General features: G+C 41.7%; 1 protein-coding gene across 1 annotated transcript in view; it reads right to left on the reverse strand.

Moving 5' to 3' along the window:
* The window catches only part of CKAP2L (cytoskeleton associated protein 2 like), a 30415-nt gene extending 14635 nt beyond the window's left edge, over positions 1–15780 (reverse strand). Inside the window, exons 1-5 of the mRNA XM_033400009.2 lie at positions 15701–15780; positions 13750–13816; positions 12226–12277; positions 4440–5686; positions 396–603 (exon numbers count right to left, since the gene is read on the reverse strand). Coding sequence (XP_033255900.2) covers positions 396–603; positions 4440–5686; positions 12226–12277; positions 13750–13816; positions 15701–15731 — 1605 coding nt within the window. The 5' untranslated portion in view covers positions 15732–15780. The remainder of the gene's footprint in view (positions 1–395; positions 604–4439; positions 5687–12225; positions 12278–13749; positions 13817–15700) is intronic.
* Positions 15781–20857: the final 5077 nt, after the last annotated feature.

Here is a 20857-nt window from a genome sequence, read left to right on the forward strand (position 1 = left end):
TTTGACTTTAGCTTCATATCTAAATGTCAAATGTTTACTTTTGGACCTCAATACCTGAAGAAGGCAGAGTTCCTTTTGAATCCCTCTGGAGCCAGGCTAGTTGGGTTAATTTCCCAACTTCTCTGTGCCTCCGCTTCATTTGTAAAGTGAATATCGTAATAGTCATTATGTAATTGTATGAAATAATATAAGTAAAGTGCTTAGAACAGTACCTGGCATACAAGAGTCATTATTTAAGTACAGGTTTTTTATTATTACTATCCTTCCTCTCTATTAAAAGGAGGAGCTAAATTTCTGCTTAGACAGAGGTTATCTCCCCTACACTATATTTAACAAAAATGTTTAAAAAACTCTAAGATTCAGCAAAGCTTTTGGAGCTTACTGTTCTCACTCACCCCTTCAATGAGCTGCAGACATTCTGTCAGAGTGTTGTTAATTTTACTGGATAGTTCAAGTTGTGCTTTCTTTTCTTCCTCTTCTTTTTCCATACTCTTCCAGAATGAAATATTCATTTCCTCTATTATTTTTCTTTTTGTTTTAAGTTCCATAGGAGGCCGTTTATAGATCCTCCCCTTAGATTTCTGCCATTCTTCCAACTGTTTCCTGTTATACAATTAAAAAGGGGGATGGTTTTAGGGGTCTTTTTTGGTACACGGTTAAGCTTCTAAAGTATGACATGCATAGATTATCACTGAACACCTTCAACTAGAAAGTCAGGAGAATGTTTTAAAAATAATTTACCAATTGGTATTGGAAGCACTGGTTGCCCCCACCCTTCAGAAGGCAGATGCCAGACGGATTAGTTGGATTACAACAGGTGGTTAGCATCTCAATCTTCAAACTCCTTAATTTCCTGTTTATTTTTCAATATTTTTCTCTGAAAATTTTTACCTGTATGCTACTCCTGATAAATTGCTGTCCTAAGACATCCCTCCATCTCTGAGATCATTAACTCAGCACTCCATTTCTCTTATCATGAGCTTTGTATCTGCCACTCAACCAGACTCACCAAACCTGTATTCTGCCCTCAGTAGGGTTGTGGCCACTCAGAGTGACCCACTTTGCCCAGTTCCTTAGCCCTCTCCTACCACACATGACCCCCTCTTCCCCTAATGAGATCAATAATTTCAGGGCTCTTTTCTTAAGTAGCTAGTCTCTGATGGTGCCACGTCCTAATCCTCACTCTCCCCACACTGTTCACTCTCCACTCCTGCTCCTAGGCAGTCCACAGACTACTGTTGAAGGAGTCACCAAGACATGTAGGCCCAAGCATCTGAATGTAGGCTCTTCAGTTTCTTTAAATTACAACTACATGTTTATGACTCACAAACGTACATTTCAGCCCAGATCACTCTCTAGGGTCCCAAACTTTGTAAACTCCAGTGCCTAACTGATAACTTTTATTTGATGTCTGGCAGGCATTTAAAATTTAATATTGTTCAAAACGAAGCTCTCGATTTTCATCTCCAAATCTTTTCCCAAACAGCCTTCCCTACATTGGTAAACAGTGGCCCAATCTACCCAGTTGCTAGGGCCTAAAACGAGGAGTTGTCTTGAGTAGTCCTTTCTTTTCCCCACGTCCAATACATCATCATATAATCAGTATTGATTCTATCTCCACTACCACCATTCTTGTCCAGATCACTGTCACCTTCTGCCTGAAATGCTGCAGCAGCCTCCTAACTCATCTCCTTCCTTCCACTCTAACCCTTCTCAAATTCATCCTGTGCACAGCAGCTAGTGATCTTTATAAAGTAAACCAGTCATGGCCAGGTACTTTCCATGGCTCTTGGAATAAAATTCAAAATGTTCTCTGTGGCCGGAGGTGCAGTGCAGGTTGGTTCCTGCCTACAACCTCATGTTACACCACTCTCCCCCTCACTCACTGCCTTCCAGGAGCTCTGGCATTTTTTCCGTTACTTAACCCAAGCTCATTCCTCCCTCAGGGTCTTGTATTGTCTGTCTTCAGTCCTCTGCTCAAATGATAACTCCTTGAAGAGGTAATTTTCTGTAATTATGCTGTCTTAATCAACATGTTGATTTTCTATCTTTTCCACTAGAATCCAAGGTCTATGAAGACAGAAACCTTGGATGTCCCAGTGCCTAGCATAGTGTTTAGAACACGTGTTTAATTACAGTAAAATTCACCTTTTTTGGTACACAGTTCTGTGAGTTTTGACAAATGCATGAAATCATGTGACTGTGACTACAATCAAGATATAACACCCTCAAAAATGCCCCTGTGTTCCTCGGTGGTCAACCTTGCCACCCATGCCAGCTCCTAGCAGTCACTGATCGCTTTGCTGTCCTTATAGCTTTGCTTTTTCCAGAAAATCAGTAACTATCAAAAAAAAAATTTATTTATTTTTGGCTGCATTGAGTCTTCGCTGCTGCACACAGGCTTTCTCTAGTTGCATCGAGCGGGCTACTCTTCGTTGCGGTGCGCATGCTTCTCACTGCGGTGGCTTCTCTTGTTGCAGAGCAGGGGCTCTAGGCGTGCGGGCTTCAGTAGTCATGGCACGTGGGCTCAGTAGTTGTGGCTCGTGGGCTCTAGAGTGAGGGCTCGGTAGTTGTGGCGCACGGGCTTAGCGGCTCCGTGGCATGTGGGATCTTCCCAGACCAGGACTTGAACCTGTGTCCCCTGCACTGGCAGGCAGATTCTTAACCATTGCGCCACCAGGGAAGCCCCCGAGAAAATCAGTAACTATTAACTCTCTTGTTTCTCCCTTGATTTCTCAGCACAGTCCACACAGTGCTTATATTAGCCCTAACTGCTTCCCCTTTACCTTCACCGGCTTCATGATAGAAGCTGAGTCATCTGCCATGTGTTTCCCCTATGTTCCCGGCATTCTTATCTCCTTAGCCTTGCTTCTAATCATAAATGAAGAGGGAACTTGCTTTTTCTAAAGCTAATATATTCCTAGGACCTGGCTTTATTATTCTAGTACTTTCCATATATACACCAGAAAAAATGTTCCATAATAGTACACTATGACTGTGTGCTGATCACTGTATCTCCCAGTGTAGGTGCTAAAGGAACACTCGAGGAATGAGAGAGTGATCTATCCTTCTCCACAGACTCCTCCTATTTTTTGTCATCAAACTTGGCCCAACTGTAATCTGTCTTAGGATCCATCGTCTGTTATCTGGTCTACACTGCAAAGCTCCAGGGTAGGGACCCTGACCTCCTCATTCACCAGCTCAAGGCCTTTGCATTCAGTTTTCTTTTTGCTCAGAAGACTCATCCTTCTTCCTGTCACTGTCCTTTTTTTTTTTTTTGTGGTACGCGGGCCTCTCACTGTTGTGGCCTCTCCCACTGCGGAGCACAGGCTCCGAACGTGCAGGCTTAGCGGCCATGGCTCACGGGCCCAGCCGCTCCATGGCATGTGGGATCTTCCCGGTCCGGGACATGAACCCGTGTCCCCTGCATCGGCAGGCGGACTCTCAACCACTGTGCCACCAGGGAAGCCCTCTGTCACTGTCCTTTTCCCAGTCCAGATGTCACTGTTCAAAGTACCTCCCCTGACCTTTCTATCTAAAGTCATCCCAGCCTCCCTCTCTCAATCGCATCACCCTGAATTAAGTTATTTTCTGTCTCTTCAGGAGGGCAGAGAGCTTGTCAGTGGTGTTCAGGGCTGTATTCAGAGAATAAATCCTGCCCTCACTTCACTCTGCTATACCTTTTAGCTACCATCTAATTTTACATGTTCCTTTTGCCCTTGCCAGGAATCTCCTTATTTTCTACTCCAATCAAGTGTACAGAGGTCCTTCTCCTGGGAGGTTCACCACATCATCAGAATATGTCTGGTCCTGTTCAGAAAGTGTATGAAATCCTTTGGCTCAGTTTCAAGCATCACACGTGTTAATGTTAACTCCCAGCAGCCTGAGATCCTGACTTCTAACATCTGAACTCTGTATGTGAACTGATTACTTCTCTCTGCCTTAGCGTACTTTCCAAAACTTGGCCTGCTCAGACTCATAGAAGTTTCCTGCTCCTTCTTCTCTGATAACTTTTCGGATTTCACATTAGTTGGCTTGACAAGGGGCTACCATGTCTGCACTTCCTAGCGGTGTAAGTTCACTACTCTGGCTCCTCCTACCCTGCCTCTTCTGTTGCTGTTCAGTCCCTGCAGGGCACTTCTTGCATGAATGGTCTACCTCTGCAACCTCTACTTCTTATCCAACTGTTCTGTTTCAATTTCTTTTTTAAAAAATAAATTATTTCAAGCATACAGAAAATTACAGAGAACAATTTGAACACATGTATGTACCACTCAGCTCTATCAAGTCTTCATATTTGCTTTGTCTGTTTTTCAGAGTTACAGCTAAAAATTACTCAGGAGCCATTATTTATGACCCATCTCCTGACTTTAGCACTCCTGATGGTCAATTTGCCCAGTCATCTTACTTTGCAAAATTTTGGAATTAAAATAAAGTACCTTCGATCCTCTGCTGTGGTCTTCTTACTTGGATTAGTTTGGGTCCCATTTGGGAGTCCTCTTCCATTTACGGTTGTGCCACCAGCTTGAGTTCTGGGAGCTGTCTTGTTTAGAAAACAGTTCTGGGGAAGAGCCCTTTTCAACTTGGAGTCCAAAGTCCGTGCTTTTTGTTGACAGCTGTTGTTGCATTTATTCCCTTTGGCTCCATTTGCTCTTATGCTAGGGGTGCTTGGAATGACTGAGTTAAAGCTGCCAACTGTCAAATTAGGCCTTTGGCTTATGGCTTTTGATTTTTGCAGTACATATGATGTCCGACGTCTACAACAAGCTTGCGTGGGTTTATGATCTTGCTTTGTGTTTGGATGTCTGTTGTTACATCCTCTTTGAAGCACTTTGGGGTATGTGCTGGGTTTGCTATGTTTTACTTTCTGTTCAGTAACAGTGCATGACTGTAACTTAGTTTCATTTGGTCTTTCATACTTACCCCTATTAACCTTTATATTCTTTATGTCCTTAACCACTGTTTTCTTTGATGCTTGAGTCCTGTTAAGTGTCTGGACAAAGTGAGAGGAAACTGTTTTTGGGGGTTTTCCCCCTGGTCTTGCAAGATCTGTTCCTCTAGAGAGTTGCTGAGCCTTCTCTGGTGGAATCCTGATTTGTGTTTCTTCAAGGAATTGTTTATTGACTCTGTCTTTCAGAACAGCACTGTGCACTGACCTTTTGCCCAAGACTTCTTTAGTAGGAGCCACACTGCTCTTGGTTTGATTAGTTTTTGGCTTACTTACGGTGCCTAATTCAGGATTTGGCTTCCTCTCAGAGTCTGGTAAGATTTGGGGCAAGTTCTCTTTATTCATCTCTTTTAGACAGCTACCCAAGGATTCATTTTCAACGTGGGTATTGTCCACAGAGTCTGTACATTTAGCAGTTCCTTGTTGTGTTACCTGCTGCTTTTTAGTTTTCAATTCCTGTATATTAAGTGACCCCATGGTTTTTCTTGACAGTTCTCCAGTAGTGGATGATCCAAATTCATGGTGTTGTTGACTACTTCCGGAAGGCTTACGGTTTGGGTTAGAAGAAACACATTCTGAAGTGAGCCTTTTTTTGCCCAGAAGTTTTGGTGGCTCCAACTTTGGTCTCTGGGACCCTGTGATACTGGCAGGTCTGGACTGATGTTTAATGCTGATGGGTCTTGTAGCTTTGACAGGCAAAGCAACATGGTTGGTAACATCCTTTTTAGGTCTAATAGTCTAAAAAGACAGAGAAAGATATGAAAAAAGTAAACTCATAACAACAGCCCACTGTTTTTAAAATAAAAAAACTAGTTATTTTGTTTATAATTTCATTTAAGAGACTTGAATCCTGAGAAAATAAAAGACTCACTAATAGATGATTTTTATAACTGGAGTTCCTATTAGAAATACATTAGAATCTTTTGGCTTGATAGAATTCAGCAGAGATGCAGTGAACACATAAAAATTGCTGTTTACAAAAATAAATTTGGCTCCATCAAACAAGTACTTGCTGAATGCCCATTATATCCAAGTGAAGTGTCATTCTAGGGACTCTGGAAAGATACATACATAATAGACTTATGTTAGGGTACCTCCCAAGTTCCTCCTAGTACTTTGTATTGCTACACTAATTTTCTTAAAACAACACTGCCTTTGTAAAGGTCAGAGTGTCACTCAAGAAACTTTGTCTCATCCTGGAGATCAGTGGTATGGATATGCTGGGAGTCCTGAGATACTCTGGAACAGTTCTGAATAAGTACCTAACATCTCAGCAGAAAGTCAGTCATATTTGTGAAGTCAGGAAAGGGTTTTAAGGTTAGATTGTACATTATTAACAAGTAAATATTTCAGCCATGTGATTTAATTTTGGATAAGAAAGGTAGGACTAGGTTGCAGAGAACTTTTAAAACTAGGGAGGGGTGTTTAGAATTAATATGGTAAATAACAGGGACAGGCCACTGTGGATTCTGGAGTGTCTGCATTGAATGCAGTTACTCAGAAAGGAGAATTTGGCAGAGATTTGTAGACTATCCAGGGAAAGATATGGCAGTGCTAGAGTTACTGTCCTCTATTTTTGGTTTGATAATATGATGAATAATTACTATGTAAGCTTTGTGAATGTGTAAAGGACGTCTGTAACTAGAACCACTTGTCCTTAAGGGCGAAGAGATGGCCACCCTAGGATGGCCGGGGCATGTGCACTGTTGCTCATGGGTACTCTAGGGGAGCGCTGGGGGCGGGAGGCAGAGAGACAGACGGTGTGCTCACGCGGCCACAGCTGGGTTACTCCTTGAGCCCCAACATTTACATCAACCTCGGCTCTCCCCATTATTGCTCATTACTGCTTACTGAAGAGGCAGAGATGTTGGTATAAACTTTCCAATTCCTTACTCGTTCTTTTTTGTATATTAAAAAAATATCGACATATAATTTGTACCCCAGTCACCATTTTAAAGCATACAATTCAGTGGGTTTTAGTATATTCAAAAGACTGTACAACCATCGCCACTAATTCCAGAACATTTTCATCACTGCAGAAAGAAATCCCACATTTGTTAGAAGTCACTCCCCATTTCCTCCTCCCCACGGATCTGGACAACCAGTAATCTATTTTCTGTCTCTATAAATTTGCCTATTCTGGACATTTCATATAAATGGAATCATATAATATGTGGCCTTTCGAATCTGGCTTCTTCCACTTAGCATAATGTTTTTGAGATTCACCCGTGTTGTGGCATGTATCAGCACTTCATTACTCTATTTTTTAAATAATAAACTTTAGGGCTTCCCTGGTGGCACAGTGGTTGAGAGTCCGCCTGCCGATGCAGGGGACACGGGTTCGTGCCCCGGTCTGGGAGGATCCCACGTGCTGTGGAGCGGCTGGGCCCGTGAGCCATGGCCACTGAGCCTGCGCGTCCGGAGCCTGTGCTCTGCAACGGGAGAGGCCACAACAGTGAGAGGCCTGCGTACCTAAAAAAAAAACAAACAAAAAAAACCCAAAAAACAAAAAAACCCAAAAAAACCCACTTCATTTTTAGAGCAGTTTTAGTTCAAAGCAAAATTGAGTGGAAGTACAGAGACTTCCCATATATTCCTTGCCCCCACACAGGCACGTCACGTCTTTTTATGGCTGAATAAATATTCCATTTTATGGCTATATCACATTTTGGTTATCTATTCAATTGATGGACATCTGGGTCATTTCCACCTTCTGGCTATTATGAATAATGTTGCTATGAATATTTGCTATAAGTTTTGTGTGTTTGTGTGTGTGTGTATATCTCTGTTTTCAACTCTCTTGGGTACATATCTAGGAGTGGAATTGCCGGGTCATATGGTAGCTCTATGATTAACTTCTGAGGAACTGTCAAACTATTTTCCAAAGGTACTGCACCATTTTACATTCCCACCAGTAATGCATAGGGGTTCTAATTTCTCCACATCCTCCCCAACACATATTATCTGTCTTTTTGATTATAACCATCCTAGTGGGTGTGAAGTGGTATCTCACGGTGATTTTTATTTGCATTTCCCTAATGTTGAGCATCTTTTCATGTCCTTATTTCCCATTTGTATACTTTCTTTGGAGAAATTTCTATTCAGATCCTTTGTCCATTTAGAAATTGGGCTGTCTTTTTATTGTTGAGTTGTAAGAGTGCTTTATTTATCCTGGGTCCTAGATCTTTATCATATATAAGATTTGCAAATATTTTCTCTCTTGTACAGTTTTTATATCTTTATTTTAGATCAGCCTGGCCTTGCTAACTTACTGTAAGTGGTAGAACTGGTCATGCAGTTAGTTTCAAGTACTTCATTGAGAGAAAAACTAGGCTTAGAAGAGTCATTAGGCTAGCAGAATAGCCTGCAATCAATAGGCAAATACACACCATTCGAGCTGGAAGGGATTTTGGAGATCATTAAATTGAGCCCCTTCATCTGAGAGGGAACGTGAGCTGCCCAAGGTCAGGCAGGGTGTTAAGAGGCAGGGTTGGGGATAGAACTTCAGTCTCTGACTCCTGGCCTCAGACAACTCACGTCAGATAGATCTGATTAAAAAAAAAAACAAAGACAGAATGTACAAGAAGGAACAAGTGACACAAACTGAATTTGGTCACTTCATTCTGTACACATGAAGCCAGAGAAGGGAGAAAATTCACAAAGGATATGACAAGGGTTTAAATCAGGAGAGATTTACTGCATCTGTACTAGGCACTGTGCTAGACTGCAAGGGGATACAAAGATGACAAGACGACACATGCCCCTGAGGAGTGCTAACAGAAAATTATGATACGAAGACATGAGGGCTGTAATAGGGCTGGGAGGGATTGTAAAGCTCATCTGATTGGTGGTTTTCAAGCATTTTTGTTCATATACTCCCAAAATAATTTTGACAAACTCTGTGCCTTCCTATACTTTTAAAAGTTAATAGCTAACATTTTTTCATCATTAGTTTAAATAGCTGCAAATATGTAATTTCAGGCACACTGTCAATATTGACATTTCAAGATGAAATGAAATTTGATACCCACTATAATCTATTTAAAAACTATAGAAACACACTCTTCTTTAATAACTGAAAAGATAATTCCTTTCTTTTTTCTCCTGGTCTGTTCTCATTCCAGTTCACCACAAAATTTTTATACTAGATATTTGTGCTTGGAAGTTTATAATCCATTACCCTATCATACTTCTCAACAAATATATGTCTATAAGTTTACCTTAATCTGTATTTACCATAACTATAAATAATTCAGCAAAAGAAGATAAATGTTACCAATTTTGATCAATAATTATTAAGTATAAAGAGTAAAATACTTTTTCATAAAGAAATGGAAATATCTCTTAGTGAGTTGGCTGGAGGTTTCCCCCCACAATTAGTTCATGTATTCACTGGAAGACATTATATTACTTATTGCTAGAATGAGACAGAGGTCTTCATCAGTTTTATTCCTTTGGCTTTTTAAATAAAAACACAGAAAATTTGTGCACATTATCAAGTAGATGGGAATAGAAGATGTTTTGTTACAGCAATTACAGTCAATTCTTTGAACTCATCCAGAGGCATATGCTGAAAGTCATGCAGTGATCTCTCAGCAAAAAATTATTTTTAATGTTCTTCCACATGACAATGTTGAATGCAAAGAACTGGAAGCTGCTTGAACTGCAAAAGGCTTTCTGAACATCACCACCATTATTTCAAATTGTCCCTTGATTTTGTACTTTGGAGGTACATATTTCCATCCCTGGGCAAAACAAGCAGAGAAAGAACTGAAAAGTGGAAGAAGGATGACAAGGGAGTGTCAAGGGAGGTGGGAAAGGAGAAACTGAAGCACATTCGACGACAAATCAATTTTGGGCAAAAGCACATACGGAAGCTGAAGATGTGGAAATTGGTTCTGTTAAAATGTGTACCTGCTGGAGATGCTTTATGCACCTCCAGAGGAACATATATCCCAATATGCAGACACTTGTAAATGTACTTCAATCTGCATTAACTCAATCCTTTCAAACAACTCTATGAGAAACCTCCTATTATTCCCATCTCACAGATGAAGTTAAATAACTTGCCCAAGGTCCCTGAGCTAGAAAACAAAGGAGTCAGGATTTGGACCAAGGCAGTTTCTTAACTATTATACATTACTGTTTCTCAATAAATCCAAGAGGATGGCTCCAAGGAATCTTTTCAAATACGTTAAAACTCCTGATAGGAACAGAAAATGAAAAACTTCTTTTGTGTGTTCCTTTGTGGGCCAGAATGAAACTGAAACAGTTATGGTGAGGCTGTTAATTTCAAAAAGTGAGGCATGGTAACAGTACACTAAGAGTATGCCAGAAAAGCTTTGTTCAGGTCCTTATTGGCTGTATAAATGTGGCCAATCTCCTTGAGCCTCAGTCCTCTCATCTGTAAAGTGGGAATAATAATATCTATAATCTAGGGAAGGTGCTATAAAGTCCTGGCTTTTGCAAGATAGTTTTGATTTATGCCTGTTGGCCCAACATATTAATAGCACTTCCTTTTACTCTCAAAGGTCTCTGGACATTAAATCATATGACCACCCTGCTTATAGCGTTGTTTTGAATATTAATTGAGATATTGTATGTAAGGTGTTTCATCCAGTATCTGCATAATAATAAGTACTCAAATGTTAACTCTTATGGTTATATATAAAAAATGTTTTATAAATTGTGAAGCCTTATACAATTGTAATGATGATTTATTTGCCTAGTACGTTGAGTTTCTCCCAAGTTCCATAATTGCCTTCCCCACTTCATTTTTATCTTCACTACTGTGATATCTACCGTAAAGAGTAGGTATCACCTCATTTAAGAGATGATTTACTGAAATCAGTATTGTCAGCTTCGAGTGAACCTTCTGGGAGCTCTTAATGAGGGCCCCTTCCAACAGAGTTAAGCCTTGCAAGCTATACCAGTTAAATCTTCCTAAAGCAGAAGTCTAATCCAGGGGCTTCCCTGGTGGCGCAGTGGTGAAGAATTCACCTGCCAATGCAGGGGACACGGGTTCATTCCCTGGTCTGGGAAGATCCCACATGCCACAGAGCAACTAAGTCCGTGCGCCACAACTACTGAGCCTGTGCTCTAGAGCCCATGAGCTACAACTACTGAGCCCACATGACACAACTACTGAAGCCTGCGCGCCTAGAGCCCGTGCTCTGCAACAAGAGAAGCTACCTCAATGAGAAGTCCACGCACTACAACGAAGAGTAACCCCATTCTCCGCAACTAGAGAAAGCCTGCGCAGCAATGAAGGCCCAACACAGCCAAAAATAAATAAATAAAAAATAAAGATAAAAAAAAAAGTCTAGCCCAGTAATTCTCAACTGTTCACATCATCATGCACCACTTTTGCTTTCTATGCATTTTCTATCCTCCACAGTGTCTAATGATGTCACGTGTACACATAACATATATAATCTATATATGATATATACATGCCTATGCATATAGGTATATATGTATATGTGTGTGTGTCTGTGTACATTTAATGAACGAATCATTAAAACTTATGAAAATTGGCACCAGTGTCACACTTTGGGCAACATTATTTCAATTACACTTGAACTTAGATAAAACTATGGTTTTAAAAATTAAAGTTGGGATTTTTATTGATTATTTTATTGCAGATGAACAATTTGTGCCATTTTCAGGAGGATAATTTCTCCCATTTTAAAACCTTAAGTATGTTAGGATCTTTTTATCATTCCATCCACAGTCTAGCTGAACCGAACTGATTGGGAAGCACAGGTTTGTTAAGTACCTTGGAAGATCCAACACAGATGTTCTCTTTTAATGACTACTGAGCTATTTAACTTCATGGCAGCATACCAAAGTAGTTAAGACCATGGGCTCTCAGCCTATCAAACTATTAAGAGATTAATAACTATGTGACCATGGGAACTTAACCCTTCTGTGACTCAGTTCCCTCATCTGTAAAATGGGCTACTAATAGTCCTACCTCATAAGGTTGTAAGGACTTTTCTGACTTAATGCAAGTCAGAAAAGTTCCAGACACATAGTAAGTATTCAATAAACGTTAAGAGGACAAAAGTGCACTTAAAGATTTTTTTTGGCTAATAAACTGAACTATAGTATGTTGTACTTTTCAAAAAATGATAGTATTGCTTACTAAACCAAACTGTTCTTATATTTATGTAAATACCTTTGAAAAACATGTTCTTTAGGTTGTTAACATGGTTGTTATTTTTATTGCTAATCATCCAAAACGGATATTTTTTAAAAGACTAATTTCTACTTACAGATTTAGAAGGTGGTGGATTCGGGCAATTATTCTTGGCTTTTAGATAAGGCCTATAAAAGATGAAATAAGATTAATTCTTGGTACAGAAGAATCAGCAAGGCTTGGGAAGTACAGTGATTAACAGTACAGTGATTAAAAATTTTTACGGTTAGAATTTTAAAGCATTAGAATTTCCATATATGGTGAAAAAAAATTCAAAAATTATGACTGATAGAAAGTGTCCTTATCATCCCTTCCTCAGTCCTATTATTCTACTCCTCAGCGACCACAACCACTGTTGCCCGTTTTTTTCTGTGATCCTTTCATAGATGTCCTATGCATAAACATAACATTCTAACAGTATTAATAAAATATGTGTTTTCTTCATATCTGCATAGTCTTACTCAGTGGAACATCATTCCGGGAACACTGCAATGTGCCAGGCACTAGAGATTCAATGCCAAATAAGATAATTAAATGCTTCTTTAAAAAGCTTGTTTTCTATGACTATGAATCTGTTTCTGTTTTGTAAATAAATTCATTTATATTAAATGAACTATAAGTAAGAAAAAAACTTGCTTGTTTTTTAAGTATCTTCACATAGTGAATTTTCAGGTGGGGAAAGTGATATAAATAAAAAATACTGAGGCACATATGAAATCTAGCTAGTGAGAGAAAAGAGAAAAACAGAGAATTTAGACTCAGTCTTCACAGATCATAAACTGACAAGACTAACAGGGACTTTGATCATGACTTGATGCTTGTTTCTCCCATCTTGGATGTATGTAAGTCCTGGGAAGGCAGGGAGCGCATACCTTCAGAAGCAAGAGTGACTGATACATTATAGGTATTAAATAAATATATGTTGACTACATGAATTAGGTTTATTTAATCAAGGAAATAGAGTCGAGTAAAAACCCAAAGTAAAAAGAAACTAAAACAAAGGGTGAAAGCTAACTTTGTAAAAATTGGTTTTCAAATAAAAATTTAGCAACATGTTGGGTAGAAAAACATATCAATGCTAAGGCAAGTGAGATAACACCATTTAGATGACAAGATGCTGACAAAAGATCAAAGTGAAGCAGTCATATTCTGTTCACCTCAAGAGTAAGTGCTAAGAGGGAGACCAAAGAGCACTGTCAGGCTGGAGGATGTGGGTATGCAGCTAATGGAGGACGGATTGAACCGGCTCTCCTGCTTTAGAGAGAAGCACCAGAACCAGGGTCACTCAACTCCTCGGCCAAACATTGCCTTCACAAGAATCGCTTTCCCAGGAAACGCAGCAGGGACAGGAAAAGCTTGCAGCATTGCAGGTGATATTGTAGACCCTCCTCTCCCGCCTTTGGAGACTGTCACAGTAGTAATGCTTAAATCTTTGCCAACATCTTTGTCATGGCTTGCCTGGAAATGCCCTTTTTGAATAATCATAGGATCCCAAGGCAAGTCTGAGTAGACTGCAAACAAAAGGGCCATGTTTTGAAAAGGCTTTAAGTCGCTATTAGCAACCAGGGCAAACGTGCATAACCGCGGGAGACAAACTCACTTGGCGTTTTGGCACTTCAGTTTTCCCTTGGCTGCTAGGTACTCCTGGAGCTTTCTCTGCCGCTCTTCTGCAAAACAGGCGAGCAAACAAACGCGTGAGATTCTAACCAGTTCATTTATATTCTAAAAGATGACACCTCTCTGTAATGATTCTGGCTTTGGACCATAAAGCTATGAAGTCCCTAGCCCTACAAATGGGCCTCCAGGTTAACACTAACATCAACAATATCATTTATATGCCACGTTCAAAGCTCGTCACACACACTTCCTTTCTTCTGCACTACAATCCTATGAAGTATTTTACAGTCCGAAATTTAAAGAGGATAAATGATATGCCCAAAGTTACCCAGATAACATGTGGCTAAGCCAGGATTTGAAACCAGGTTTATCCAAACCCAAAGCCCTTGCTCACAGCCACTGTTCTCAGCTCCAACACATCAAGCTTTGCTTGAAGAGATTCTGTTACTGGCCCATCTAAGCTGGCAAGCCCGGGCCTTGTTTTATTAATCCCTTCTAACAGGGATGATGACTTTTGACCCCAAACCTTTACACGGTTTCCTTTGGTACTAAGGACAAAATAGGCCAGGTTAGGGGGTTCATGGCAAACATCTATCCATATGGTGACTTTCTAAGCAAGGCATCTGTGAGGGAATGAAAAGTCAGTATTTCCATCTTCAAGAAGTTTCAATCTAGTAGTGGAGATAAAATAAACACAATAATAATTACAATATAAGGCAAAATCTAAATGCCATAAAATAGGGTCAAAGAAAGAACTATGGGAGTCCAGAGGCAGAGACTCAGTGAGGGGACTGGGTGGTTGGAAAAGGCTAAAATTCAGTAATGGTTTTAAAAAAAAAAAAAAAGCTATAGGGGTGCAAAACAACTCAACCTCATTTAAACTGAGTTGCCCTGTGTTTTTTGGGGTTTTTTTGTTTTTCGTTTTTGGAGTATAATTGCCTTACGATGTTGTGTTAGCTTCTGCCGCAGAGCCAAGTGCATCAGCCATTCGCATACACACATCCCCTCCCTCTTGGGCAGCCCCCCCCCCATCCCACCCAACTAGGCCATCACAGAGCAGGAGCTATCTATTTTCCACGTGGTAGTGTATTTATGCCCTGTATTTTGATATCTGGCTCTGATGCATCCCTAGGAGACAGCTGTGTCAAGAGGACCGTTGGAGACTGAGAGACGGGGCTGGAATCCCAGCTCTGTGACTTCTAGCAAGTTACCAAACCTTGCTGCTGCTGAGCCTTTAAAATGGGGCAGAAATGCCCATCTTGAAAGGCTGTTGTGTAAAGTGCCTAAACAGTCAACATGCATTATTACCGAAACCAACAAAACACTATACGCATTTTGGAGCAGGTGGCAGGCACCTGAGCAGGAGTACGCTGAAAGTCAGCAAAGGGCTCCAGGCACATCTAAGAGGTCGGGGAGCCCTTCAGCCTCCGCGCACGTTTAACCCATCAGCTTCCACCAGGGCGCGCAGGCTTGCGAGGAGATGAGCTCCGCGTCGGGGTGAGACCCTCCCTGACAGCTGTCACTACTCGGGCGGCCGGCGCTGCCCCGAGGGCCACACCCGGGCTCCGCCTGGAGCCAAATATGGGCCGCAGGAGCGCCTAGCTTCTTACTGACTGTGTCACCCCGGGCAAGGGGTCTCAGGTTCTTTACCCAAACGAGGTGACAATGACAGCTTCTTGCAGAGCTGCTGCGGGAGTCACTGGGAAGATGCCTGGGAGGCACATGGCCCCGCGCACACCCTCCCCGACCCCCGGCCCCGACTTCTCACCGGGGCCTAGGGCCTGGGCTCGGGTCAGCGCCCCCTAGACCGGAAACGCCGACGGGGAGGCAGAGGCAGGCAGGCGAGCGGACCGGCCACTTCCGCCTAAAGGACTCACTCGGGGGCCTCCCTTCGTCCCCGCCCGTAAGACACAGCGGCTCGAAGTCATACTCACCCGCGGCGGCGGAGCGCCCCGGCAGCACCATGACTCCCCAGCTACAGTTCTTCTTCAAAAGGCCGCGCCTGCAGTCAAGGCCGGCGCGTCGGGCGTGCGCCCACTCTCATTGGCTCCCGTTGGTTTGAAACCCGCCAGTCGGAAGCGGGGGAGGGCGGGACAAAAGGAAATAGACGCGTTGTGGTTGGCTCTGCCAGTCAAATCACCCAGGGGGCCCTTTGATTGGAAGAACGTACAGTTGAACGGGCAGTTGGCACTGAGGGCGGCTCGTTGGGTGGGAGAAGCCCCCCTTTTAAGGATGCGGTTTCCGGGCCGTTGTGCTGTCACTTACGCTGAAGGCGGCGGGGATGGGCGTTGGGGGAGCCCCCGGGCCCCATAGGCAACGCCTCCCCAGCCCCCTTAGATGCTAAGGTTCACATAAAAATAAGATAAAACCAAAATGATGAAGTTGGCGACTCCACATGAGTGTACATCTCCACTTGTTATGGGTCTCTGAAGCTAAAGGATCTTAGTTTTTAGTACTGCAGCGTGTCTCCTTTTATGTTTTTCAGTGTGCTAAGATATACAAAACAAAGTTTACCATTTAAGCCATTTTTAAGTGTACAGTTCAGTGTCATTATGTACATTTACAATGCTGTACAATCATCACCACTGTAAAAAATCAAACAGGTACATCAAATAGAGTAGGGAGATCAGAAGGGGGAGTTCTCATATTCTGCGACCACAGGGAGCCCAGTCATAAGAAGAAAGACTCCTGCTTCCTGGCAAGGACTCGCCAATGAAAAGCCAGGGACTCTTTGTTTATTACAGCTCTCCCAACTTCCGTTTTCCCCTCTGGAAAAGCATTTTCCTTCCCTCGACTTCAGTGTGGCTCGTCATGGTTGCAGATCCCAAATTGCAATTCTCTGCTGACCCTGAATAAACCCATCTCTGCTGGGAAACTATCTGGCAGTCTGTTTCAGGTCAACACCATCATCTGTCTCCTGAGCTTTCGCATCCTCCTAAACAGAAACTCTATACCCATTAAACACTAACTCCCTGTTGCCTTCTCCCCCCAGGCCCTGGCAACCACCATTCTACTTTCTGTCTATGATTTTGACTACTCTGGGAACCTCATTTAAGAGGAATCATACAGTATTTGCCTTTTTGTGACTGACTTACTTCACTTAGCATTAAGTCCTCAAGGTTCATCCATGTTGTAGCGTATGACAGAATTTCCTTCCTTTCTAAGGCTGAATAATATTCCATTGTATGTATATACTACATTTTGTTCATGCATTCATCTGTCACGGACATTTGGGTTACTTCTACCTTTTGGCTATGGTGAATAATGTTGCTTTGAACATGAGTGTACAATTATCTGTTTGAGCCTCTGCTTTCAATTCTTTGGGTATATAACTTGAAGTGGTATTACTGGATTATGCAGTAACTCTATTTTTAATCTTTTGAGGAACCGCCATGCTGTTTTCGGGATGGCCCCTTTTTGATGTATATTTTTGATTAGACCTTATCAGCTGGGTGTATGCCTAACCAAGGAAGGGACAATGGGGGCAGGTCCAGACCTCCTGAGTCCCTAGACACACCTCGTTCCTTTTATTTCTGTCCTAAAACTTTTCTTTCAAAAATTTCCCCAGTTTGGCTAATCCACAGTTTCAATGAAGAGGTTTGGGAAATGCTTTTGGCACTCTATGTGTTAGGGTTCCACTTCCCTAGGTGCCAGAGAGGTGGTGGATAGAGAGGTGGAGCTGTGTGTGGGCCCATTTTTGCCAGGTTTGCTTCACCATTTGGGTGCTCAGTTGGGCATGAAGCCATTGGGGCAGCTCTCCTCTTTGTTTCCAAACAGGGTGTTCAGGAGGGAGCCATGCTGGGGTTTCTGGATTTATATATTTTGACACACTAGTAGTAAAATAGGACAACTGATAATTATTTAAGTGAAAAACTTGGACTCTGTGTCTAGTGCCATGAATCCTTGCCTAATGGTTAAATCTAGCAGCTGGGCAGAACATTTTTGGTTAATGAGTAAGAAAGTGGCTCATGTACAGTTTCAGAAAAGTGAAAGGAGTTCTCTTGGTCTTTATAGAATCTTAGTGATCGAATGGGTTGCAGATTGAGAAGTCATCTTGTCCACCACCCAGTGCTAGAGTATTCTACAGATCCCATGTGTGCATTGCATCTTTGCAGGAATACTGCTTGGGTCAGGGAGCTGCTTCACCTGTCCTGTTTTTAGACAACTGCTGATTATTATGAAAGTTAAAGAAAAAGAAGAGTTCAAATAAGCCTCTTGCTCATTGGTCCTTGTTCTCTGGAGCAACATGGGCTGACTCTGCACCCTTTTCTAAATTCTTTGGATATTTGAAGAACCATTTTGTAGGACACAAAATATGGAAAAAAAGCTAGATAGGTTTAACAATTCTCAACTCATCTAGCAAAGTATCCATCTTGTGGCTTGAATGGCTTCCCATTGCTCTGAGGCTAAAGTCCTACAACTCCTACAGGGCCTAGCCTTTGCCTACTTTTACAGCTTCAGCTCATACCACTCTCCCCTTGGTCACTGTAGTTCAGGCACCTTGCAAAAATGTTTGTAACCTATTTTTTATACTCTATGATATACTATGTACAAAATGAAAACATGCTCACCAAATTACAGATGTCACAAAACTAAGAGGAAGAGTCAGTGTATTAAAAAAAAAATCAGAATCTGGAACAATCTAGAAAGATCTGGGGCCAAATAAAGATTAAAATTGAACAGGGATATATGTAAAGTTTTGAATTTAGGATGAGAACCTATAGGTCTTCGTTGCCTACAAACCCTATATGAATCAACAATGTCACTTGCTTTCAAAAAGCTAATGTCACTTTCTAAAAACAGCATGGTGTCTAAAATTGGAAGGACAAGGTCCCACTCTAAGTTGTGCTGGGCTGGCCATATCCTGAATAGTATACTAACTTCTGGGTAACAAGTTTTACGAGAGATATTGACAAGCCAACATTGGCCAAGACTCAAGAGGACAATTTTGACAAATGTATATGGTCATGAAACCAGCACACAATCAAGGAATAGGTATAGATACACAAGCATATTTTACATCCAACACAGTACTTACTGTTATCCCAACTATTTCCATCATCCCCCAAAAGTTCAAGTGTAGGTATATGTGAGCATCAGAGGGATGATTTAATTGGGGGGAGGGTTAGGGAAATATCCTTTCCCTTTTCCTTCCATACCTTGGACTTACAGGTGATATGGCTCTATACTCATCAATTTGGAGACTGATGTATAAGACCATATTAAAGAAATAGACTCCAACAAGTTCAGTGCTAGGATTGTTGAAGCTCATCATGGTGACCTTCTCACTGTTTATGCAGCTGGGGAGTAGGGAGTAGGGGATATGCATAGCTGACCCTGTTAGAATAATACTTGAGGCCATTTCTAGAATGATTCAATATTTCACTGTTGAAGACTGAGCAGCTATTATGCTTTTTAAGATTTCTTGAATTGGTATTGCTTGCTCAGTGTTTTGTATTTCTCTATTTCTTAAAATATTGATACCTAGTCTTACTCTAGCCAGACTCGGGGTATAGAAAACCTAGGAAAGTAATGGCAACTAGAAAGAACAGCATGAAAGAAACAAGAGAACAGGCTTTTTCCTTTTCTCTCTGTTTTTCTGCAGTGCTCTGTGTCTGTGTCTGTATTCTGTGGTGCTCCATTAGGCTGAGTTCGGCTGTAAGTAATAGCAAACCAAATGTAAATGATTTAAAATCACAATAATGGGACTTCCCTGGTGGCGCAGTGGTCAAGAATCCGCCTGCCAGTGCAGGGGACATGGGTTCGAGCCCTGGTCTGGGAAGATCCCACATGCCCTGGAACAACTAAGCCTGTGCGCCACAACTACTGAAGCCCGCACGCCTAGAGCCCGTGCTCTGCAACAAGAGAAGCCACTGCAATGAGAAGCCCGCGCACCGTAACGAAGAGTAGCCCCCACTCGCCGCAACTAGAGAAAGCCCGTGCACAGCAACGAAGACCCGACGCGGCCAAATATAAAAAGAATAAAATCGCAATAATGCTTCTTGTGGTCTTAAAGTCTGGCAGTAAGTAGATTCTTAGTGCAACAATGTCATCAGAAATGCTGACTCTATTTCTCCTTCCATTCTGCCATCCTCAGCGTGTGGCTGTGTCTTCCCAAGTGCAAGTTGGTTAGCACAGTTCCAAGCTCTACATCCTCATAGAACATGTCTCATGCAGGAAGGAAGGAAGAAAAAAAAGACTTTCTTCTACATGGCTCTTTTATCAGAGTAGAAAATCTTTCCCAGAAATTGCCCCCAGCAGACATCTCATTAGGCAGGGCTAACTCAACGTGACTTAGTCATGGGAGGACAGAATGACCATGATTGGCTCAGACCAATTGGACTCATTCTTTGAGTCCAGTTGGTCTAAGCCAATTCAAGACATATTTCTTTCTGAATGAAGTCAGGGTTCTGTCAGTAAGGAAGATGGGGAGATGGTGACTGGGTGGACAACCGACAGTGTTCATCATATTCTTCTCTTCTCTCTCTGATGTCATTTTTAGGATTTTACCTACTAAAAACCTGCTGATGTCTTCCAAGTCTGTATCTAGTTCTAACTTTTCTTGAGTTCCAGACACATCATCATCTGCCCATTGTACATCTGCATCTGGGTGTCCTGCCAGTAGCTCAAGTTACGTGTCTAAAATGGTACTCATTATATTTCATCCTAGAACTCCATATTTTCACCAAAAATACTGATTAAGACACCACTGCTCACCCTCTCTCCAGTAGCAGGAAACTGAGAGTCATCTTGGACTACTCCTTCTCCACTACTTCCCACATTTAATTCCAAGTTCTCTTGATTTCAACTTTTTCCAACTCAACATACTTTGTATCTATGCTTTCCAAAAGGATCCATTAGTCCTTAATGTGGCTCTGAATGTGTGAGTTTGTATGGACATATGAACACATGTGTTGTGTGTAATATGAGCTTTAAATGAACCTGGGAATATTATCATTCTTATGCCTTTTATGCATACTGGCAAGCTAGCAAAGGGGAGAGAAAACCCCTAAAATCTTGGTATGGTTTTGTAACACTACTTATAGTTATTTACTTTTATTATCTGTTCCTAATTACCATGCTGTAAAATA

This window comes from Orcinus orca, chromosome 13 (genome assembly GCF_937001465.1).
Source record: "Orcinus orca chromosome 13, mOrcOrc1.1, whole genome shotgun sequence".
NCBI classification, from domain to species: domain Eukaryota; kingdom Metazoa; phylum Chordata; class Mammalia; order Artiodactyla; family Delphinidae; genus Orcinus; species Orcinus orca.